The sequence below is a fragment of the Cyrtonyx montezumae genome, unplaced genomic scaffold, assembly GCF_038088225.1.
Source record: "Cyrtonyx montezumae isolate F1298 unplaced genomic scaffold, pur_monq_1.0 scaffold_8, whole genome shotgun sequence".
Taxonomy (NCBI): domain Eukaryota; kingdom Metazoa; phylum Chordata; class Aves; order Galliformes; family Odontophoridae; genus Cyrtonyx; species Cyrtonyx montezumae.
In genome coordinates, this window is record NW_027072089.1 from 83,273,302 (window position 1) to 83,293,877 (window position 20,576).

The 20,576-nt window shown below is 43.7% G+C and overlaps 1 protein-coding gene across 1 annotated transcript in view; it reads right to left on the reverse strand.

Annotated features, from left to right (window-relative positions):
- Positions 1 to 554: 554 nt before the first annotated feature.
- Positions 555 to 20,576, reverse strand: part of GMPR (guanosine monophosphate reductase) — a 36,327-nt gene continuing 16,305 nt past the window's right edge. The window contains exons 7-9 of the mRNA XM_065752332.1: positions 15,839 to 15,881; positions 8,532 to 8,691; positions 555 to 943 (exon numbers count right to left, since the gene is read on the reverse strand). Coding sequence (XP_065608404.1) covers positions 763 to 943; positions 8,532 to 8,691; positions 15,839 to 15,881 — 384 coding nt within the window. The 3' untranslated portion in view covers positions 555 to 762. The remainder of the gene's footprint in view (positions 944 to 8,531; positions 8,692 to 15,838; positions 15,882 to 20,576) is intronic.

The window sequence follows — 20,576 nt, forward strand, 5'->3', positions numbered from 1 at the left end:
ATTACTGCATGCACGTAAAGCAGGCAAGCTCTGAGATGTTCTCTTCTGTATGATCTCCACGGACAAGGGCAGGGAGGACAGCATGGGTTTGGTACACTCAATGCCAGCTTCTCTGTAGAAGCTGGTCTGCTGAACAGAGAGATTCAGGTAAAAATGGCAGTACCAGCCTTGTGAACAGAGAGTGAAAGAGATCTGACATTTTTATCATCACAGTAAGAAGTGTGTACAACAGTAGCCAAGCCTCACCCACCTCTGATATCCTGCAGGCTGGTAGCCCTGCCACAAGCATCCAACCTTTTGCCAGAGGGAAGGCGAAGACAATTTGTTTTTTGATCCCTTCACTCAATTTCTTGTAGGTTTTTCTCTGCAGGGTGCACTGTCAGAAGCAAAGGTAGCTGACAGGTCAGTCTTAAGAGGGAATGTGTGTATGTATGCAGTTCTGCAGCCATGTCTGTACAAGCCAATTCCTTGCTAATTGAGGTTTCAGCAACTACTTATCAGAGGGGAAAGAACAGATGAAGAAACGTTGATTAAAAAATAAATCAGGCACAGTAAAAGATGAGGCTATTGCATTTTGAACCAATGGCACTGTGTTAATAGCGCAGCCTTCTCCTTCCAAATCCAAGCCATCGTGGCTATGAGATCGCCATGCATAGAGAGAGGAGTTTGCCACCAATGCAGTGTGAAGGAGAAAGCAAAACAGACCAGCAGCCTTTCTTGCTCCTCTCCTCCCATCCCTCTCTCCAGTCCCCCTGGCCTGGGCTACGAGAAGACCTGGCTGTGCTGCTGGGTAACCCGGATGAATGTTGTTCTCCTGCTCAGTTCCTTGAGTTTGGCAGCTCCCACGTAGGTGCAGGTAGAGCGCAGACCTCCAAGGATGTCCAGGATGGTGAGTTCCACGTCTCCTTTGTACGGTACCTCCACAGTTCTGCCCTCTGAAGCCCTGGAGAAGAGACCGGTTACTGCATTTATGGGTAGACACAACATGCAACAGTGTGTTTCCTGAAGCAATGTGGAGCTTAATACTCTGTGTGGTACAGTTCACTGCTACTCTCTCAGCTTCATTGCTTGTTTATCTGTTGCTCCTTGATGCACTCAAGCACTGAAATATTTGGACTCCAGTCACCACTGCTGTGAGCCAGAAGAGGACACATCCTGTGGATGTTCCAGTATCTGTTCTTACAGATCTGCCCATTCTTCCACTCCATCATACACTATTTCCAAATGAAACTTCCAGGTTTACTGAAAGACAAATTGGAGCTTGACAGTGTCGAGCTTTAAAGTACAAGGAATGGCCAGGCTTAGGCCCCTCGTGAAAATGTGGGAGCTGGGTCTCAGCAGGTACTGGTCAGCAGAACTCTGCAGGGCTCTCTCCCACACCACTGATCAGACACAGACAGAAATGTTCTGGCTGTCTCCTGCTGGCCCCGTTCTCCAGGTCCAACACAGAGGGAGTGGGAAACCCGTTCCAGAAAAGTGCAGCAGAGCTGACCCCAGAAACAAAGAAGTGAGCTGGGCTTTTTTGCCCAGCAAAAAATCAAAAGCACTGTGACTACTATCAAGTATGGGCACATGCCAGCAGAGGCTTGCCCTCTCCCCAAGAGCACATCTGGAGATTCCAAGCAAATAACTTACACCTCCTCCCCCTCAGCTTTCTCACACACAACAATTCCTCCTGCTGCAGAGTTCCCCCATCACCAGCTGATCTTGCTGGGCTTTAGACCAAGCTTGTGCTGCACCATCTTATCTGTCTCTGTTGGAGTAGGCAGCCTTGGGAAGGGGTCTAACAGCTGACAGCAGCCGGCAAACTTTGCTTTGGACTTAAGTCCTTATCCTTGTGTTTCCTCCCTCAGAAACAGCTGACATTTGTGTCTGTCATGTGGACAGAGGGTTGACAGCTGAGGACTCAGCTTTAAATGCTTTTGGAATGGCACTTCGGCATTACTGGAGTTTCAAACATGAAGGGAAGAGCAGATTGCTGTTCTTCTCCCACGAGAGGGTTAGAAATGATGGCTGGGATCTGTCATTGCTGTTAATGTGGCTTTATTTACTTTTCCCTTAAACGAGTTGTCTAGGGGACAGTGCTTGAAAGAAAGGGCATGCCTGTTTGGAGGCTCCATTTGCAAATCATTAACAGCACCAGTAGCTATGTGGAGGTACTTGAGTGTGAGCCTGGCTATATTTCACTGTTAGTTCAAACGTGAGGTCAAAGCCCTAGGGAGACAATAAAGGAGAAGTGTTAATATGCCATGTGAATAAGGAACCATGATTCATCTCCTTACATCTGATGAGTAATTGACTCTTTCTCGCAAGAAACTCAGAAATAAACACTGTAGTAAGTGGCCAGTGGAAAACGTATGTAGCGCTGCCACCTAGCAGGCTGAGCTGGGGCTCAGTGGTTGTGAAAGGGCCGTGCTGCCGGAGCTGACAAGCTTTTTAGCCCTGTTTCAGAGCAAAACTTTAGAAACGTGGGACAGTTAGAGCCACTGCCCCTGAGAGATGCCCCCTCTGGCTTTGGAGACCAAATGATTATCAAAGTGGTGATTGCTACCACTACAACCCAAAAACTTCCATAGCTTGGCACTGTTACTACTGCTCACTGGTATCAGCTGAAAAACAGCCAGAGTATCAAGAAGTGTCCTGGAGAAACATGCTGGAAGACAGGTGTTAGATCATCCCTAAAGAAAATGCTTAGAGTCCAATTTTATGTTCAGCCATTGAGGAAAAAAAAGTGTCAGGAATGGCTGAAAATTCTCCATGCTCCCACTCTACAAATTGTGTCTTCCATATGCTCCTGAAGGAAAAGGACTGTGAGATGGAAAGGGATGGAAATCTGTGTTCCTGAGGACAGTGCAAACCCATGCTCAGTGAATGTTATGTCTTTAGAGGAAGGCACAAGAGACCTAAGCTGAATGGTGCATCATCTTACTCCCCAAACAGGGAAATGCTTACAAGGCAGTACTGTGAATGATGAACACTCCAATTTTTGAGCTAGATGATGCCCTATAGCTATTGGTCTCACGACCCTACTGGTACCTTCAACACCGGTGTCAAGCTTTGCTTGTATGATCTTAATCATTTGCTTCTATCCTAAAGCACAGTGAATAATTTGAATTACTGTCACATTCTTAGCTACTTGTTTTGAAGGAGTAAGACCTAACATAGCAAGCATTCAGATGTGGTGTTAATGCTGATAACCTAGTCCATGGGGTTTTAAAAGAATATCAACTCAAACAAAATTTGTAGTAATTATGTACCAAGACTGTTATATCAACCTCTGATCTCATCCACAGGGATGAAAGATAAAGTTTGTGGTTTGGGCTGTGTTAAAGTTAACCCTAATACCCTAGACTTCAGGGGCTATCAGCGGAGTTTGTAACAGGCAACAGTTCAGACTATGCTAACAAATCCTGCCACCTGGAGAGTGGCTAGAATGTTACTAAGTGTATGCATATGTTGCTGCAATATTCGCCTCTGTAGCCTGGCCAGGGGTGAAGTCTGATGGATATATTACCTAACTGAGGCCAACTCCTGTAAAGTGATTCCCAGGACAGAGTGATATTTCACTAAGTGCACTGTTACAGTATTAATCTCTGCTTTCTGGTGCAAACAGAGGAAGAGTGGAGTTTAAAACTCATGTATATTAAGATTGTGATGATGCAGGAAGAGTTCATAATGGATTAATGCTCCTAGAGTTCTTCAAGATGTGCTTTGCAGAGGTGAGGAGTGCAATAGATTGGCCGTAATTTGCAGAGCTTGCTGCAGTCTCACGTGTGTGTCAAGTTAGTTTGTGCAAGACTACTGAGTAAATGCATGTGTGAGCACCCAATTTATGCATGAATGCTCAATTTTTTGCATAAACACGCAACCAGCTCATGAATGCACGCACATATATTTTAGGCCTGACCACTCAACCAGTATATGCAGGAGCACTCAATTTGCTAATGCATGAGCACCCAATTGATTTACACATGACCGTCCAATCGTTACACAGACACATGATGCACTGGGAGTAAATGGTGGTTTGAGTGACAGGGGCTTCCAGGGTGACCTGAGCAGCAAAAAGACACGATCTGCATCGTGCCAGTCACGGTCAGTTCCAGCAAACCTCCTAACACCAAAACCTCAGTGAGTTGGGGGAGCACACTACACCTCTGCTCAAGTGCTGTTAAGTTAACAGCCAGCAGCCTCTAGATATGTGCCTGCACACATCTGAGAAGCCATACAGCTTGAGATGCACCCTTGGAAGGGAGGTGCTCCATGTCAGAAGGGTCCCAAAGGGACTGACTTAGGTGTTGGCTTAATTACCCAAATCATTGATCAGAAGTTTGTGTTAGTTGGCAATAAATCAAAGTAAGTTAAAGTTCTCCTAGTTGAGACTGCTTTGCCAGCATGGAATACCCACACACGTGGATTACAAGGGGAGTCACAGGAGCTGGCACACTTGGCAGAGGGCTGCGTAAGCATGTCAGCAGGAACTGCTGAGGGATTTGCAGCTCTGAGATCTCTCTTGGAGTTACAACCTGATACTAACTGTCTCTCAGGAAAGAAAGGTGAAGAAGAAGGGGCAATTGGGACTCCAGCAGCTGGAAATGGGCGTGCCCAGATGCTATTTCTCCTGCCTGCCACTGAACAGCAAATAGAAAGAGACAACAATTTCCTTTAGACATTTTGCATGGGTCTAATCTTTGGTGTGTGCCCTAACTCCGAGTCGGCACATGACTGCTGCAGGCATAGAGGGACGAGCATAGCAGGTGGTAATCCTGTCAGGAAGCGTGTGATGGAATGCTGGTGTTCTGTCAGCATGGCATAGCGTGGACCAGGGCAAAGGGGTCAGGCTGCCCTGGCATGAGGCAGCCTCACAAGTGGAGTATTTAGGACACGGCAGGAATTGGGGGCAGCACTTTCAGGCTATCATTTGAGACACAGAAAATGGTGGTAAGTATCAGCCAGATGCTGATGCTATTATGTCTGTGTGGCCCAAATTCCACCCTCTGTTAGTGTAAGTGCCAAAGCTAGCTCAGTAGCACCTGTGAATTGCTGAGTGACCTCAGCAGGGCTGCAGTGTTCACACAAAATCTTAGAAGGGTTAACAAAAGCAAGCCGGCTCTAACTGAACAATACTGCCATCTCTATCCTTGCTTGCCTTATTTTCTCTCTCCCAAAAAAAGAACCTTAATAATCGCCTTTCAGAAATTCCCAGCTCTGATCCATGTCTTGTTAAAGGAGGTAAAAATGTAAAAATAAACCAATACATAAATGGCATACAGGTAATGAGACAAGGTCCACAGATTTCATGCAAATTAAATGGGCTTAACCTGACACAATCATTACAAAAATGATTACTCTCGTGACTTTATTTCCTGCTGCAGCTATCACACCTTACCCATCAATTTTAATTTCACTGTTTACTGGAGGTTCAGGTTCTCCAGCCAGAATGTGCAATTTTCAGAAGTTCAGTGACGAACAGTCTGATTCTGCAGGGGGCTGAGCACAATGAGCTCTGCACTGCTTGAATAAAACACTATGAGTGCTTCTTCTAAAGACAAAACAACTTACTGGGGTCACTGATAGGGAATTACAGCCCAGCTTTTAAAACCTGCATAAAGAAGCCCCACTGATTTGATAGGTTTGAGTTATCCAGCATTTAAAATGCTGAGTTAGAACCCTTTAGAACCAAAGGGTTCAAGTTTGCCATGAGCTAAACTAGAAAGTGATTAAACTTTTAGTAAGTTTTCCTACAAAAGTAATTGAAAGAAAACCCTTGCCCTATTTCTGATCTTCCCTTCAATGCCCAGTGCATTTGCTGTGCTGGACAACTAACAGTTGCTATTTTTAATCTACAGTGACATTCATCATGCTGGGGTGGGCCAAGCAAGACCGAGATTAAGGCTGGTATGGATAGCCAGCTTCGATTTGTGGCTGCAGAATCAACAAGACAAGAATCATCTCCTTCACACTTAACAGCCAAGGCTTACAGGCTTCATGTTTGGAGCTGCTGTAGCTAGCAGTAGACTAGGGAACCAAGTCAAACATAGCACCATTCTGTACATCCTTAAATCTTACAAGACATGATACTTACACTTTGTCTCATTTCTAAGGGGAACTACTGTCAGTTAATTCTCCTACTGGGGATACTCATTTCCAGATTACTTGCACATGTAACAGGTGCCTTAGTTCTTTGCCCCACTGCTACAGTAAGGTTTTCCAAACTTCTATGGTTCCCAGCAGCTCAGTGGTGGTCAGACACTGAGAGCTATGCAGCATGTTTGATCTCCCCGTTTTCTCAGACAGCTGCCATTAACCATGAACAGCATCAGGATTTTCCCACATGCTAGACATAAGCTCAGAGTAGGAAAGCACAGTGAGTTATCACAGCTCAGATAAAAGGTTACCAGGTAACAAAGGTTACCTCTTCGTAACTGGCAGCTGCTACTTTTACATGATGAGATAATTAATAAGGCCATGCACTTTAAGCATTTCTTCAGAAACTTTGATGCCAATCAGATTATCTGGGGGGTAAAAAAGGTTCAACAAATGTGGGCGGCTTCTGTGGACTTGCGTATGAAACCAAAGTGAATCAAAGCTCAGAGGTATGCAGAACATTTCAATGATGCATCCTTTTAGCTTGTCTCAGATGCAGATGAGCTCCTTCTTCCACAAATAGCCAGCTGCGTTTGAAAGCAAAAGCACACTGAACCTGCTGTGCCAAAAGAGCCTTGCAGGTTAACCAGATGGAGTCAGTCACATGCTTTGCTCCTGCAGGCAACCCACTGCTGTTGTCAGTGTAAGCAGTATCTTGCAGGTAGTGGTGCTTTTAAGCTGGCACAGGTGCAGCCAATATGAAATAAAGAAAATGCCTTGCACATTGTTCTCTAGCTTCAGAAAGAGGTATGTGGGCTCAAGTCAAGAAGAAAGGGTATGCTCCACTCGAGAAACATAAGTGCTCCTCAGGCAAAAGGTAAAGGTACCCGTGTTTCCTTCTTGTCCAATCAGATACAGAAAAATCTTTGCTTGGAAATCTGCTAGGATACACATCTCCTCAAACTACAGTGCTTATTTTATATTTCTACTTGTCAAACATCTTTATTTCTTGCAAAAGAATGACCTTGGGACATGACAAAACACATCACAAGCTTTTTTGCCCTTGAAAAGCTCTTTACTATCATCTCTTCTCCCTGTGTCCTACTGATATTTTTCTCCTCAGTCTTCCTCCGAATGTAGTTCTGAGCCACACTCTGTTTAGTAGGCACAGACTATCAGATAATTGCAGCAGCCATAAGCTCTCTGTTTCTCCATCTTCATACAGAATTCTACTTTAATGAGCCTGGGTTTTCTGCCAGACCAGAAAAATTAATGACTATATAAGTCACCAGGTCTCTCCGGCATGGTGTCTACCACTAATCCTCCTTGGTCTCTATTATTATTGCAGCTTCAGAGCTCATATTTTAGACCAAAGGAGACCGATGTAAATGCTGAAATAGGCTGTATCATTTTGTAATGTGCTGGACATACTACTGCACATTTGTACGTTGCATTTCAACTCTTGACAAGTATCAGACAAACTACATGAGCGAATGTTGGGCTGGGAGATGGAAGGTGGGATCGAAGATGCTCTCTAGCTGGTGCTATGTCTGACATGTGTCTCCTTCTTTGCCATGGACCTATCAGCACATCTTCATGTCTCAGGGCAGTGACTATACCTGCCGTTAAGGGAAAAGATATGAGGAAGTTTTCTGGAATCACCTGCTTTTTCAGAAAGTAAAAATTCTCAGCAATGTCATCAGTAGCAATGGACAAGATTCCTTAGCAAAGCCTATCTGCCTTGCCTTCCTGAAGCATTCTCTCTGAGGATTTTATCTGACAACCCAAGCTCCTATGCTCTATGATTTTGGAAAATGGACAGTGAGCTACTCTGGTGCTCTCTTACACCAAAATGAGTTAGAAATATGTACTGCATGATTCTTCTGTCTAAAAAGACTGCTAACAAATCCAGGTGTGAGTACCATGGCTACAGCCTGTGACTGAGAAGGCTTTGATGGTCCTGGGCCTTGGTGCTGTTACAACTGTTGCTCAACACCAAACTGGGGCCAGTTGAGCTTCACTGATTCACCAGGCACCTGCTTGTTGCAAGCAGAAAGAAGCATATGGGCCAGCTGGCAATCCATACATCAACATGACATGCAATCTGGTTAAGGAGAGAGCCAGAAACCACAGCTTTGTGTGCCATGTACCCACATGTAATTTACACACATCTAGAGAGACCCAAAGGTCAGAACAGTGATAAGTGGCTTCCCAGTTTGAATGTACACTGCACTGGCTGCAACTGAGTGAACGAGGTTGCCCTCAGCTAGCCACCCCAGCTTCTTCTCCCTGTCTCCTCTTTGATGTCAGCCCTCCTAGAGATCGGATGATGTGTTGCTAATGGATTCCTGAACAAGAACAGAGGCATGGGCCTGTTTGCAACACACGCTTTATGCAGAATTCACTTTCAGAAGTTATATATTTGCAATTGCTAGAGAAATTCTTACCTGTATTCAGCAACCCCTCCTGCATGCTTCTTCATGGCTGTTTCAGAGCTCATCCCATAGAAGAGTTTCACCTTCTTGCCATTCTTTTCTATAATCTCTCCAGCACACTGGTCGTGGCCTGCAAACATTCCTCCAAGCATGACAAAATCAGCACCGGCTCCTGTGACCAACAGAGTGATAAGCAAGAAAGGAATGGAAAGAGGTTGAAAGACAATGCAAGAACACAGTAGTATCCAAAAACAATACAGTCCTACACAGTTGGGTATAGACAGTCTTCTTTGTAATACATGCACTAAACCTGAAGAAATGCTTTACTGAAGAACTGACACACACTAAATTCTATTCCTCTGATATTTTAAATGGAAATAATCATTTTCTTTCGTGAGACCAAAAGTGTAGATTATTCTACTTCAACCAAGCTCTTTATTTCCAAATTTCTTTAATCCTTTAGCTCACAGAAGTATCTGAACACATTTCCTTAACACAACTGCTTGCACAACACAATTGTGACTACAGTACTTAGAAGCCCTAATAACAGGGTGGAACCTGTTCCACTCTGTGCTATGCTAAGAAGAGGACTGCTCTTGTATCCAGACCTTTGTAGCATAAAGGCTGTGAATGGGAATGTATCCTCAAGGAAGGCATACCCACGAATGCCATACTCCCAACAATAACATAAAATACTCAGATACTTTTAATGAAATGATGGATGTTTTCAAGCTATCAGCTATATTTGTTCAGCATAGGACAGGGTGATCTGGGGTCAGTATTGGCCTGCATTTGTTTCCTGCTGTTTAAGAACTCAGGGCCAAAGAGCACCCTCAGGTTGTATAGTACCTGGCATGCAGCACAGAAGAGGTCTGTCTATAGGTACAGCTCCAAATATTTGAGTGTTGAGTAGCAATACAATACCCAGTCACACTTGCCCAGTCTGTGCACCTTCCCAGGCTTTCCAAATCATGAAATAAGCCCCCTGAGAGTAAAATAAGCATTTTCAGAATTACTCTTGTTTTTCCAAGACCGTGACTGTGATTTCCAATACTTCCAGCTGGACTGGAACTATTCCACCAGCAGCTACTCCTCTGACATTTTGGCATATCTAATCTTGTTGGGAAAAGTTTGGTTTTAACTCTTTTATGAGGCTGTGGTAACCTATCCCTGAAACTCTCTGCTTCATCCACGTGCACGCTGCAGAATAGACCTTGTCTTTGCTCAGCTTCTTCCTAGAATTGGCAAATGAACAGGGATATAATATTCACTTCCTATAAAGCAGGTAAGCCTGAATTAACCTCACTCAGTCATAAAAATGTCCAGACACTAGGGAGATCGTAGGCTAGGTAAGTCTGACACTTAGGATTTGGTCTGATCTGACACTATCCAAATCTGAAAAGTAAGCAAGATGATTTTCAGATCTACTCAGATTCTGCCACCTATTTAAAAGCTCTGTACATAAATGTGAACTTGGGACTATTCTGATCTTAGAATACACAAGAACTGTGGAGTGTGCTTTCGTTTATGAAGGCCAGTTCCCTCCCACCTCCCTTTCACTAAAGAGCAGACCTATCAGCAATGGCTGTGAGCACAGCAACCAGCTGCTCTGCTGACCTCATCTTCCTCTGCCTGGTTGTTGCTTGAAAGGAACAATATGTCCCTAGTAAAGAGATATTAAAAATGAGGCTTGTGCCAAAGTGCTGAGCATATCAGAAGCAAAGTTTATAGGGAGGCACACATTTAAGTATCCTATCATGCCAGCTACCTGAATTCTCTTGTTGCAGATGGTCGAGTTTTAAAGCTCAGTCTGACTTACATCTGATCCTACTATTAACTTGCCAAAAACAATGGGAATACTTATCCTTTATGATAATTCTTGATTATGGACAGGGAGCTCCTGCTGTTACCTAACACACTCCTGGTCCACCTTTGCAAAAAAAAAAGAAGTACTCTGGGAAATCTGGTTGAAGTCTCCTTCAAGAATGGAAGATAACAACATGATGAAGGATGAAAGGATTTAGAGCCATGGTTTCAAAGAGTATTTTAAACAAATCAAAGGTCTGCCAAAGAGCACCAGAGTCTGCTTTGCCAATACCACCCTCTGATTCCTATTTCATGGAATCACGGAATGATTTGGTTTGTAAGGACCTTAGAGATCATCTAGTTCTGCCCTCCTGCCATGTGAAGGGACATCTTCCACCAGAACAGGTTGGCCAGGGCTCCATCCAACTTAGCCCTGAATGTCTCCATCACCCATAGCTTCTCTTAACAGCCTGCTCCAGTGCCTTACCACCCTCATAGTGAAGAATTTCTTCCACACATCTAGCCAAAATCTACCCTCTTTTAGTTTAAAACCATCACCTCCTGTCTATCACTCCACTCTCTGCCACTCAGTACTTCCTCAGTTTTCCCATAGGCCCCTTCAGGTAAGGGAAGGCCCTCCTCTGGACCTTCTTCAACCCAGAGCTGACTGCAGTACTCTAGGTGGGGCCTCACAAGAGCAGAACCAAGGGGGACAATCAACTCTCTCACCATGCTGACCACGCTTCTTTTGATACAGCCCAGGATATGGTTGGCTTTCTGGGCTGGAAGTACACACTTCTGGCTCATGCTGAGTTTCTCATCAACCAGCACTTACAAGTCCTTCTCCACAGGGCTACTCTCAATCCATTCTCCACCCAGCCTGTAAATGTGTGTGTGATTGCCTTAACCCAGGTCTAGGACCTTGCACTTGGCCTTGTTGAATTTCACACAGTTTGCATGGGCTCACTTCCCAAACCTGTCAAGGTCCTGTGTATCAACAGCAACATTCAGACTGGTATTGTCAGCAAGCTTGTTGAGGGTACACTCAGTCCCACTCTCCATGTTACTGACAAACTTGTTAAATAGCACCGGTCCCAACACTGACACCTGAGAAATGCCACTCACCATAGGCCTCCACTTGGACACCGAACCATTGACTGTAACTCTTTGAGGGTTACCATCCAGCCAATTCCTTATCCACTGAGTAGTCCATCTATCACACCTATGTCTCTCAGATTTAGAGCCAAGTGTCATATGTTTTGCACAAGTCCAAGTAGATGTCACATTTTACAATTTGTTATTGATATTCCATATCATAATATCATGTAATGCACTGTGAGTTAAAGAGTTAATGCTCCAGCTCCATGGACTGCCGAAACTGGGTACCTTGTTCTCAGAAGAGAACTGCATACCAAAGAGGACTCTGCATTCCCATTTTCCACTCAGAGGGAAAGATTAAAACTGCATGCAAGTCCTGAAACTTCCCTTTCTGCTGTTTGACTCTGCAGTGGGAGCTTCCTAGCCATCTCACCTTCAGCTTTAGAGTAAGGCCTTCAGTTTCGGACACTCTCTCATTTTATTTGATTCATCAGCTTCTATTCCAACTATATTGTGTTTTTGCATTCCAATATCGTATTTAGTAAATTAGTTTTCCTCCTCAGATTGTTGCTGTTGTTTTGTTTTTGTACCCATCTCCCTACCTTCTCCCTATTCTCCCTTCCCCTTTCCCAGGGTGTGGGTCTGTGGGTCCCCTGCCCCATTAATCACAGAACCAGGCCAAAATGACCCATAAACCACTGACAGTAAATGATGTCAGTTGCTCTTTCCTTATCTACCAATGCTGTAACCCCATCACAAAAGGCCACCAAATTTGTCAGGTGTGATTTGCCCTTAGTGAAGCCATCCTGGCTGTCACCAATCACATCTATTCTCCTTGTGCCCTTAAGATAGTTTCCTCCAGGAGGGTCATCTGGTCCATATCTTCTGAGAACAGAAATGAGATTGACTGGCCAGCAGTTCCACACATCTTCTTCCTTTTTTAAAAATTTGGGTTATATTTCTCCTTTTCTGACCACTAAAAACTTTACTGGACTATCACAGCTTCTCAGATATGATGGATAGTGGCTAAGCAATTTAACAGTTTCTAGTTCTGTCTCTGGTTTCAGGTCCTACACTTTTCAATTAGTGCCAAAAAGACAAACAAAATCTACGGTTTAGGATCACAGAATTCTGGCTCCTGCATACTTAAGCATCTACCCATTATTTTTCTTTTGACTACATATTCTGGGAGGAAAGCAAGTATGTTTCAATTACAGGATTGAAATTTCTCCAATTAGATGAACTCCTTCAAACTACAACATAATTCATCTAGCTCTTCCAGAAGAGAAGAGCCATGTTACTACAAGCACAGCCCAGAGTTCTGCCTTGCACACTGAAGCATTTCTAAACATCAGAATCATACATGTTTACTGCTATTTCTATAGCTCCAGGAATGACAAGCTCACATGCAACATATTTTTCCAATGCTCTCCAGAACTTTCTACCCTGCTTCAGTGTTGCAATGGTGTCGCAAAGTTTCAAGTCTGTTCCACTTTAGTCCTATTTAACACCTCACCAGAAGGCAGCAGTTTTTAGCATGGTTTTTCCTTACCTAGGTGTAGCTTCCTTACCTATGTGTTGCTGTTTCTGTTAGCTTTCAGTACCTATCTGGCAGTCTTTCATTTTCAAGTACACACAGTACGCCATTATTTTATGTACTGGAGGAATGGGAACACCTGGCAACAATCCTCCAAAATAATACAGGATGTGATGGGGTATGCTGCATACAAGCAACTAGGTAGCTTGTCCAGAGTTTGCTAGACTTGGCCTGTTCCTGCACAGTGCCACTTCAACACTCTGATGTTGGGGAGGACATCCGCCTTGAGTCCTAGTCTGGGCTGATTTTCTCATTCGCATCCTGCAACACCTTCTCTTTCACACAACCATGGAAAATATTCCAGCCTACTCTTTCAGCTCTTACACAGCTCTGTTGGATCTGGTTGGGGTCCCTCAGATAGCTTTTGTATGCCTGGTAATACAATAATTACAGATAACCAGGTCAACTCTACACAAATTCAGGTGGAGCCAGCCTAAATTTGTAGCCCAGCATGTAAATGCAGCACAGTTGGCCCTGGAAGCAACACTCACCTGTGCTCCAGATGAGACAGTGAGCGTTTGCAACAGTAAGCATACAGACACAGCTTTTGAAAACAAGAAAAAAAGCCAGCATGATCTGCCAGGTGCATTCTGGAACCACTGAATGTTCCCAGTTGACTGCCATTTGATTTTTCCTTCCTTTTCCCTCTCTGCTCCCATATCCCTTCTCACCACTGCTGTAAGGAACAGAAATATTGCGTTTAAGTTGCTGGCTTAGGATTCAAAAGGTACATGCTGTTCCTAGTTGTTTCACAAAAAAATATGTAACCTCAGGCGACTGAACTTGGTATTTCTGTGCTTTGACTTTTCATCTATAAAAACAGGGACAGTAGTGCCTCCCTGGGGCATTCTGAGAAATGTATTCATGTTAGTTAACGGAAAGTCCCCTTTGGGTCTCTTGTCTATGTCCCATCCAGAGCTCTATCTCCAGATGCTTATTTTGGCATCTGCCTTTAAAAAAAGCACACCTGGCTCCAGCTAGTCAGATGTCCACCGACTGGCTGCTTCAATTATATATAACCAGATATGGTAAATCTTTTGCCTCAGGATTATCTCTATCAGTTCTAATCCCTGTGACACACAGGTCAGACTGATCTGGTCTGCCTGGCCTGCTGCCAGAGTACGACTTTTGTCCGTATAATCTTAGGTTTCTAATGCTCCTCCTCTCCCAGGAACAATCTGTGGTATCTTTCAGACATCCCACTGCTAATCCCAGCACCTCACAACAAACAGCAAGTCAAGAATCTGCCCTCTCATAGGTTTCTAGCAAGCTTCTCTTCAGTATAGGCCAGAGAGGTTAAAGGTACCCTTCAGACTTGCCATAAGCAAGCCTACTCAGGAAAAGTCTGCAAGGGAAAATATTTGAAGTTGCTTCCTGTTGTTCTAATTTCTAGGAGTACTCTTGTGAAGGAAGACCTTTTCAGGGCCAAGTTTCCATGCAGGCTGCATGCAGTGCAGTGAGATTGAACTGCAGGTTTGCAGTGTCCCAAAGACAACACAAGTGAGATCTGGGGACAGCCGAGGAGCCAGAGAAAAGTCAGAGGGAACAAAGCTTTCACTGCAGGCAACATGATGTCATAGGGGGTTAATCTGAACTGAGGAGTGGTTGGATGTTTTTTTTAACATAATTTTGTTGTCAGAGAGAGTAGATGCTGCTGTTCAGCTGTCAGAATCACTCAGCTGAAAGTATCTATCTTCACATCACGTCACCCACCGGGTAACACAAAGGTCTTGTGAAATCTTGTGACAGAGCAGATTCCTTGCTGGAATTCACTTCTGGGCTGTGCTTAAAATTCTCTAATTATGTCTTGTCATCTCTAACACCAGGAGCTGTTGGCAAACTTAGAAGACTGACTTTGGTTCGAAAAATTTCCAGGAAGCTTTTTTTTTTTCTTGAAAGGCATGTAATCTCAGTTTAGGCCTGACTGTGCTTTCCATACTTGCAAAGCTTCCTGCTGAGCAGATGTGCTGTATCACAACATGCTATCTCTGGTTTTCTATCACTCTGAAATCTCAATGAGATTATGCTGTCCTATTATATTCTGGGCATTACCCTATTGTGACATCTCAAAGGGGTCTGATATTTTGGGAACTGTCTTTAAGTGTCTTGTAAGCACAGGATCCTCTTAGTCCCTTGTTCACACACAAAGCAGCAAAAATGCTACAGCTAAGTGACAATCCTAACCTCAACCCTCCACAGTGATGTACCTTTCCCAGAAAATACTCACAGGCTAAATTCTCTATTCTGTCAGCAAAAGCTGGTGCAATTTACTGAAGCTTTGGGCACAAGAGTAAAACCTGTTAAATATTAACCCGGCTATTTTACACATCTGCTCAGCTTTAGGGGTTACATTGTAAATAAAATCTCATCTCTTCAAGTGGAGAGCCCATCCCAAGAACATCTCTGGGAATCTCGCCTGCTTTTTTCTTTGTTCTTCTCTCCAACACACATTTCACCGTCTCTTCATCTATCTAGGGCTCAGGTCAGCCAGTGTTACAATAATCTTTGAACCCTACTCAGAAGAAATCCTTATCAGTTTTCTTTGTATTACTGTCCCAGTGTCTGTATCCTATGGACACACAGCAGATAGTTTCTAAATAGGACTTCGACCACTGTATACTTTTTCTCTGTAGAATTCTGACTGTCCAGTTCAAAGACCAAATTCATGTCTGGTGTATTAATTTCACTGCAGTCATCCACAGAGACAAATGTAAACTACTGCTGATTATACAGATGGGGTCAAACTGACTCCTGCACCGCTGCTGATCGTGCTGGAGTTACATAGGGTGCAACGTGTGGCCCTGCATATTGTCCTTACCAAACGCTTTGGCGACATCTCCTGGGCAGCTGCATCCTCCATCCTGCATAAAGAAAAGAAGGGACCCGGTGAGCATTGGCACCCTGTGACTTGCAGCCAAATGGCCTCTCTGCAGGAACAGCTCATCAACTTTATCACTGGTCTATCAAGTTGGCTGAATTTCTAAGGAATTCATGTTACCTTTTCTACTGCTTTTATGCACTAATTTCATTTACCCTACCAGTACAGTGTAACCATAATACCACTGGTAACAGCAGCAATGCAAATTTCTGACTGACATTTCCTAGATCTCAGAAACTGGAAAAAAAAAAAACTCTTATGATCTGAATCATTCCCTGCCATTTTAATTAAAGGCTATATGATGCAGAGATACCACAAACCCCTACCATAAATCACCAAAGACATTTAAAATAACTTTCTCAGCAGTTTACAATAAATTAAAAGGTCACAGTAGGAGGAGTAAGGAAACATACCATCAGATATGCTGGATTTTGATCTGATAATCACAGCAAATTGGGTAATCTGATCTTTGGTAAGTGAAAACTACTCTCTCATCCTACTCCTCACCGTTTGCTACAGCTTTGGTAAAGAAACAACAGCACTTTCAGTTCTTTAGCATTTTAGAAACGTGTTTCAGTTTCAGAGTAAAGTGGCTGATGAGGGCATTTTGGTTGAGGGGAGGAAAGTTATTTATGCGTGATAGGGCTGTTAAAAAGGAAGGCACGCAGCAGAGCTCACGTGCTATAGCTTTATAGGTTTCATAAAGGTCTGAGCATCAGATGAATGATCCATCTATCATACAAAGTCACCATAACAAGAGAGCTCCCCATTTCTTTGAAGATCAGGGTACTCCGCAGAGTTGCTGACAGGCTTCCAGCTTTTGATTCTGCTCCCCAGATTGTACGGTTACTTCATTTTGTTTCACCTCCATGCTGGCTGAAATATGTGCCTGTATATGACCTGTGGCGGAGCACAGCCAGAAGCCCCTTCCAGCAGCCATTTTGGAGCCAGCTTTCACGGGGAGGTGGCAGTGAGGCTGAGTGTTAGAACCTCTCCGCATACAGAACAGGATTCAGACACAAACTGAGCAGGTGGATCCAAAAATGAGTGGCTTTTCAAAGGGCATCCCACTGGAAACAGTGCCTGGCAGAAGTTTAAAGGCTTTTATTCCATTTACTGATTTCTTGAGCTAGACACTCTTGCTGTCAGCTCCAGAAATGAGTGCTGGGTTGACAGCTGAATCTCTCTTTCCTGTTAAGGGCTGTGCTTGTGCAATTCTTTCTCTCTCTGTCAAAGCCTGGAGGAGGATGAGAGTGTGTGTATGCATGTGTCAGGGGAGGAACAGCAGAGGTATAGAGAAGGGTCTAATAATCTTCAAAGAATAGTGTCAGGAATTTGCCTGACTCTAACTGAGACCAGCTGGTTATAAATGCTCTCTGGTCAATGGGTTTCTGTCTGTTCTCGTTTTGTGGCTCCGTGTCTGACTTTCATAATTAACCCAGTAGTGGCAGTGATGGAGGCTTTATGCTTTCACAAGGATACAGGGTCTTACTGTGTCATTATTAATCACTAGTTTCAAAAAAAACCATCAAGGCACAAAATGCTGAGCAGATTACTATCCCAAAAGTTCATGTGTTACCATTTAAGATAAAAGGAACAAATGATGATGATTCATAGCACTTCTTTGTAATATCTTCACATAAGCAGGTAAATTAAATGACAATGTTTCAAAGAAAGGAAAACAAAAAGAAGACCTACTAAGCAGTTATGCTGAAAGATGCTATAATAAAGCTATATGCATTAAAGTATTTCATTACGTGTAAAATCAAGTGCTCTGTTTAGAAAATGAGACAGTGCTTCTGCTGTATTCAGTCCAGCAATCTTCCCCTTATGGTTCAACAATTCCAACTGTGGTCAGTGGAGCACAATACAATGGCTTGTATCAGGAATGGTGTGGTGAGCAGGACTAGGGAAGTAGTCCTGCCCCTGTACTCAACATTGATGAGGCCCCACCTCAAGTATTGTGTTCAGACTTGGGCACCCCAATACAGAAAGAACATCAATGTGCCGGAGGCAGGTACAAAGAAAGGCAAGAAGGCTTGTGAAGGACCTGGAGAATGAGCAGCTGAAGGAACTGGGGCTGTTTAATCTGGGGATGAGGAGGCTGAGGGGAGACCTTATTGCTCTCTTCAAACACCTGAAAGGTGACTGCAGTGAGAGTGGGGTTGGTCTCTTTTCACTGGTGACAGGAAAAGGGGAAATGGCCTCAAGTTCTGCCAGGGGAGGTCTAGGCTGGGTATAAGTAAAAACTTATTAACAGAAAGGGCTGATAAGCACAGGAATAGGCTCCCCAGGGAGATGGTTCACCATCCCTGAAATGTGCTCAAAATCCCTTTGGATGGGGTGCTCAGGAACATGATTTAGCAGTGGGTTGTTAGAGTTGGGGTAGAATAGTTTGGTTGTAGTTGGACTTCATGATCTTAAAGGCCTTTTCTAACCTGAGCTATTCTATGATCTATTATGCATAAAAATAGATAAAGTACATGGTATATTCAGCAGTAGAAACAATACATATGATGCTTTATTCTGATCTACATCCACTGGGCACCTTTATGTATGGAAAGTCCTCTGTGTGGAGAAAGAGAAGGTATGGCAGTAGCTACATGAAGAATCCCTTAGTCATCCCTTTCCCTGAATACTCATGACATATCACCCAGGCAGGGCAAAGAGGAAAAAGGTAACTCAATCAAATGACGGTTAATGACAGCACAAATAGGTTCATAGGTTCATAAGGTTGGAAAGGACCTACAAGATCATCTAGTCCAACCATCCATATAAGGCCACTTTCCATTTCCCACATTGCTGGCTTGCTAAAACACGTCTGCCTCTCTATCTAGCAGAGCAGCTCTCTGACCTAGAAGAAGAAGAAACTTTATCTCGAGTAGGATGTTTCTGAAGGAGCTTTTCTGCTAAATGGCTTCTCCACTGTAACTCACTGCTGCACTTTCTCAAAACCAATGAAAAATGAGACTACTGGCTCCCAGACAAATAGTGCAGGATAGAAACTGTGCCTGCACCTTAGGCAGTTTCCTCTTTCAGTGAGCCATGAAAGATTCATTTCTGAGGTGAGCTTTGAGTCTTAAAGATTATTCAGCATGAGAAATATAACTGGTAGAATTTCACAGCCCCCTTCCGTGTGTGACTGTAAAGTAATATGTCTACCTAAAAATTGTCACTTCTTTTGTCAACATATCAGCTCCAAAAATCATAAATGACCACTTCAGTAATAAAAAATGTTTAAAATCCCAGTTTGTGCTGCGATCCTAGCAGACCTGCTAGAGTATTCATTTGAAATGTGTTTTGCTCCTCAGAGAGCCCATACTGTGCTCAGCACTGTTGTTGTCTTATTCTGAGTAGGACTTACTTCCCTTCATACATAACATTACACAGATGCAATCTGATGAAGGTGCTGGACACAGCAGAAGAAAATGCAATAAAACACCCCAAGGGACACACCCACACCACACCATCTGCTATAATCCACTTGAAAATAGATGGTAGGCTTTGAATCCCGCACATCCTCGCTGCCACTTTGATACCAATATGACATAAACCAGCTGGACATATTTTCTCTTGCCTAATTGCTGCAGATGGCTGTGATAAGACTCTGCCTGTAGAGGTCTCTTTTGGTTCAGGCAAGGTACGCCCCTTCCCAAATCTACAAAATAGCAGTAACAAGACATTTTGAAGAATGCAAAGTTTACTTCTTGCATTAATCCCAGTTACATACTTAGATTTGCTTCTACTTGGTGTCTCCTCTCAGGAGAGTACCTCTCCTCTGTAATGGTCTTGCCAGAGGTCCAGCAATAACTATGCAAGCCATCCTTTCCAATAAACACATCAGTGTCTACCTGCACACTGTGTAATTAAAGCATAATACCCTCAACCCTTGCTCTAGTCTTATTAGCTCGAGTGAGAGATTTGAGTTGCAGAGATGTTGGACACCTTTGTTATGGGGTAATGGCTAGGTGGAGACTACATGATCTTCTTCACAGTGAAGGTGATGGAACTCTGGCACAGCTGCACAGAGAGGTGGTGGAGTCTCCTTCTCTGGAGACGTTCCAGACTGGCCTGGACGCCTACCTGTGCAACCTGGGCTAGGGAGCTGCGCTGGCAGGGGTGTTGGACTTGATCTCCAGGGGTCCCTTCCAACCTTTACAGTTCTGTGATTCTGTGATCTAAGCAGGTCAGGAACTGATCCATATGCAAAACAACAAATAACAGAACTGCACAAGACCATCTGACGTACACTCCACATTTTCTTGGGAAAGCAGAAAAGTGACAGTGCTCAGAGAGCTGCTGGCAGAAAATGATTATTGCAAAACCAGGATGCGTTTCTGAGCACCACTATCAGGAAAACACATATAGTTATCCAACTTTCATAGTAATGAGTCAGTCTTTCATGCTCTATTTCATAAATATTCAGCTGTCTGCTAAAGGCATAAACATTTGTAATACTGCCCAAGTCATAAAATCACATACTGCTTTTTTTTTTCTCCTGCAAAATCAGATAAGGTAGTCGAGTAGAGGAGTGAATGTACATGCATTAACATTAAAGAGAAGAGAGATCTGACTGTACCCCATACTTGTTTACTTGTTCCATGATACCCACAGCTCTAAGTACAATCAGGCCCTTTGCCTAACAACATTTGTTCTCCTCTCCCCTCCTTCCTCAGAA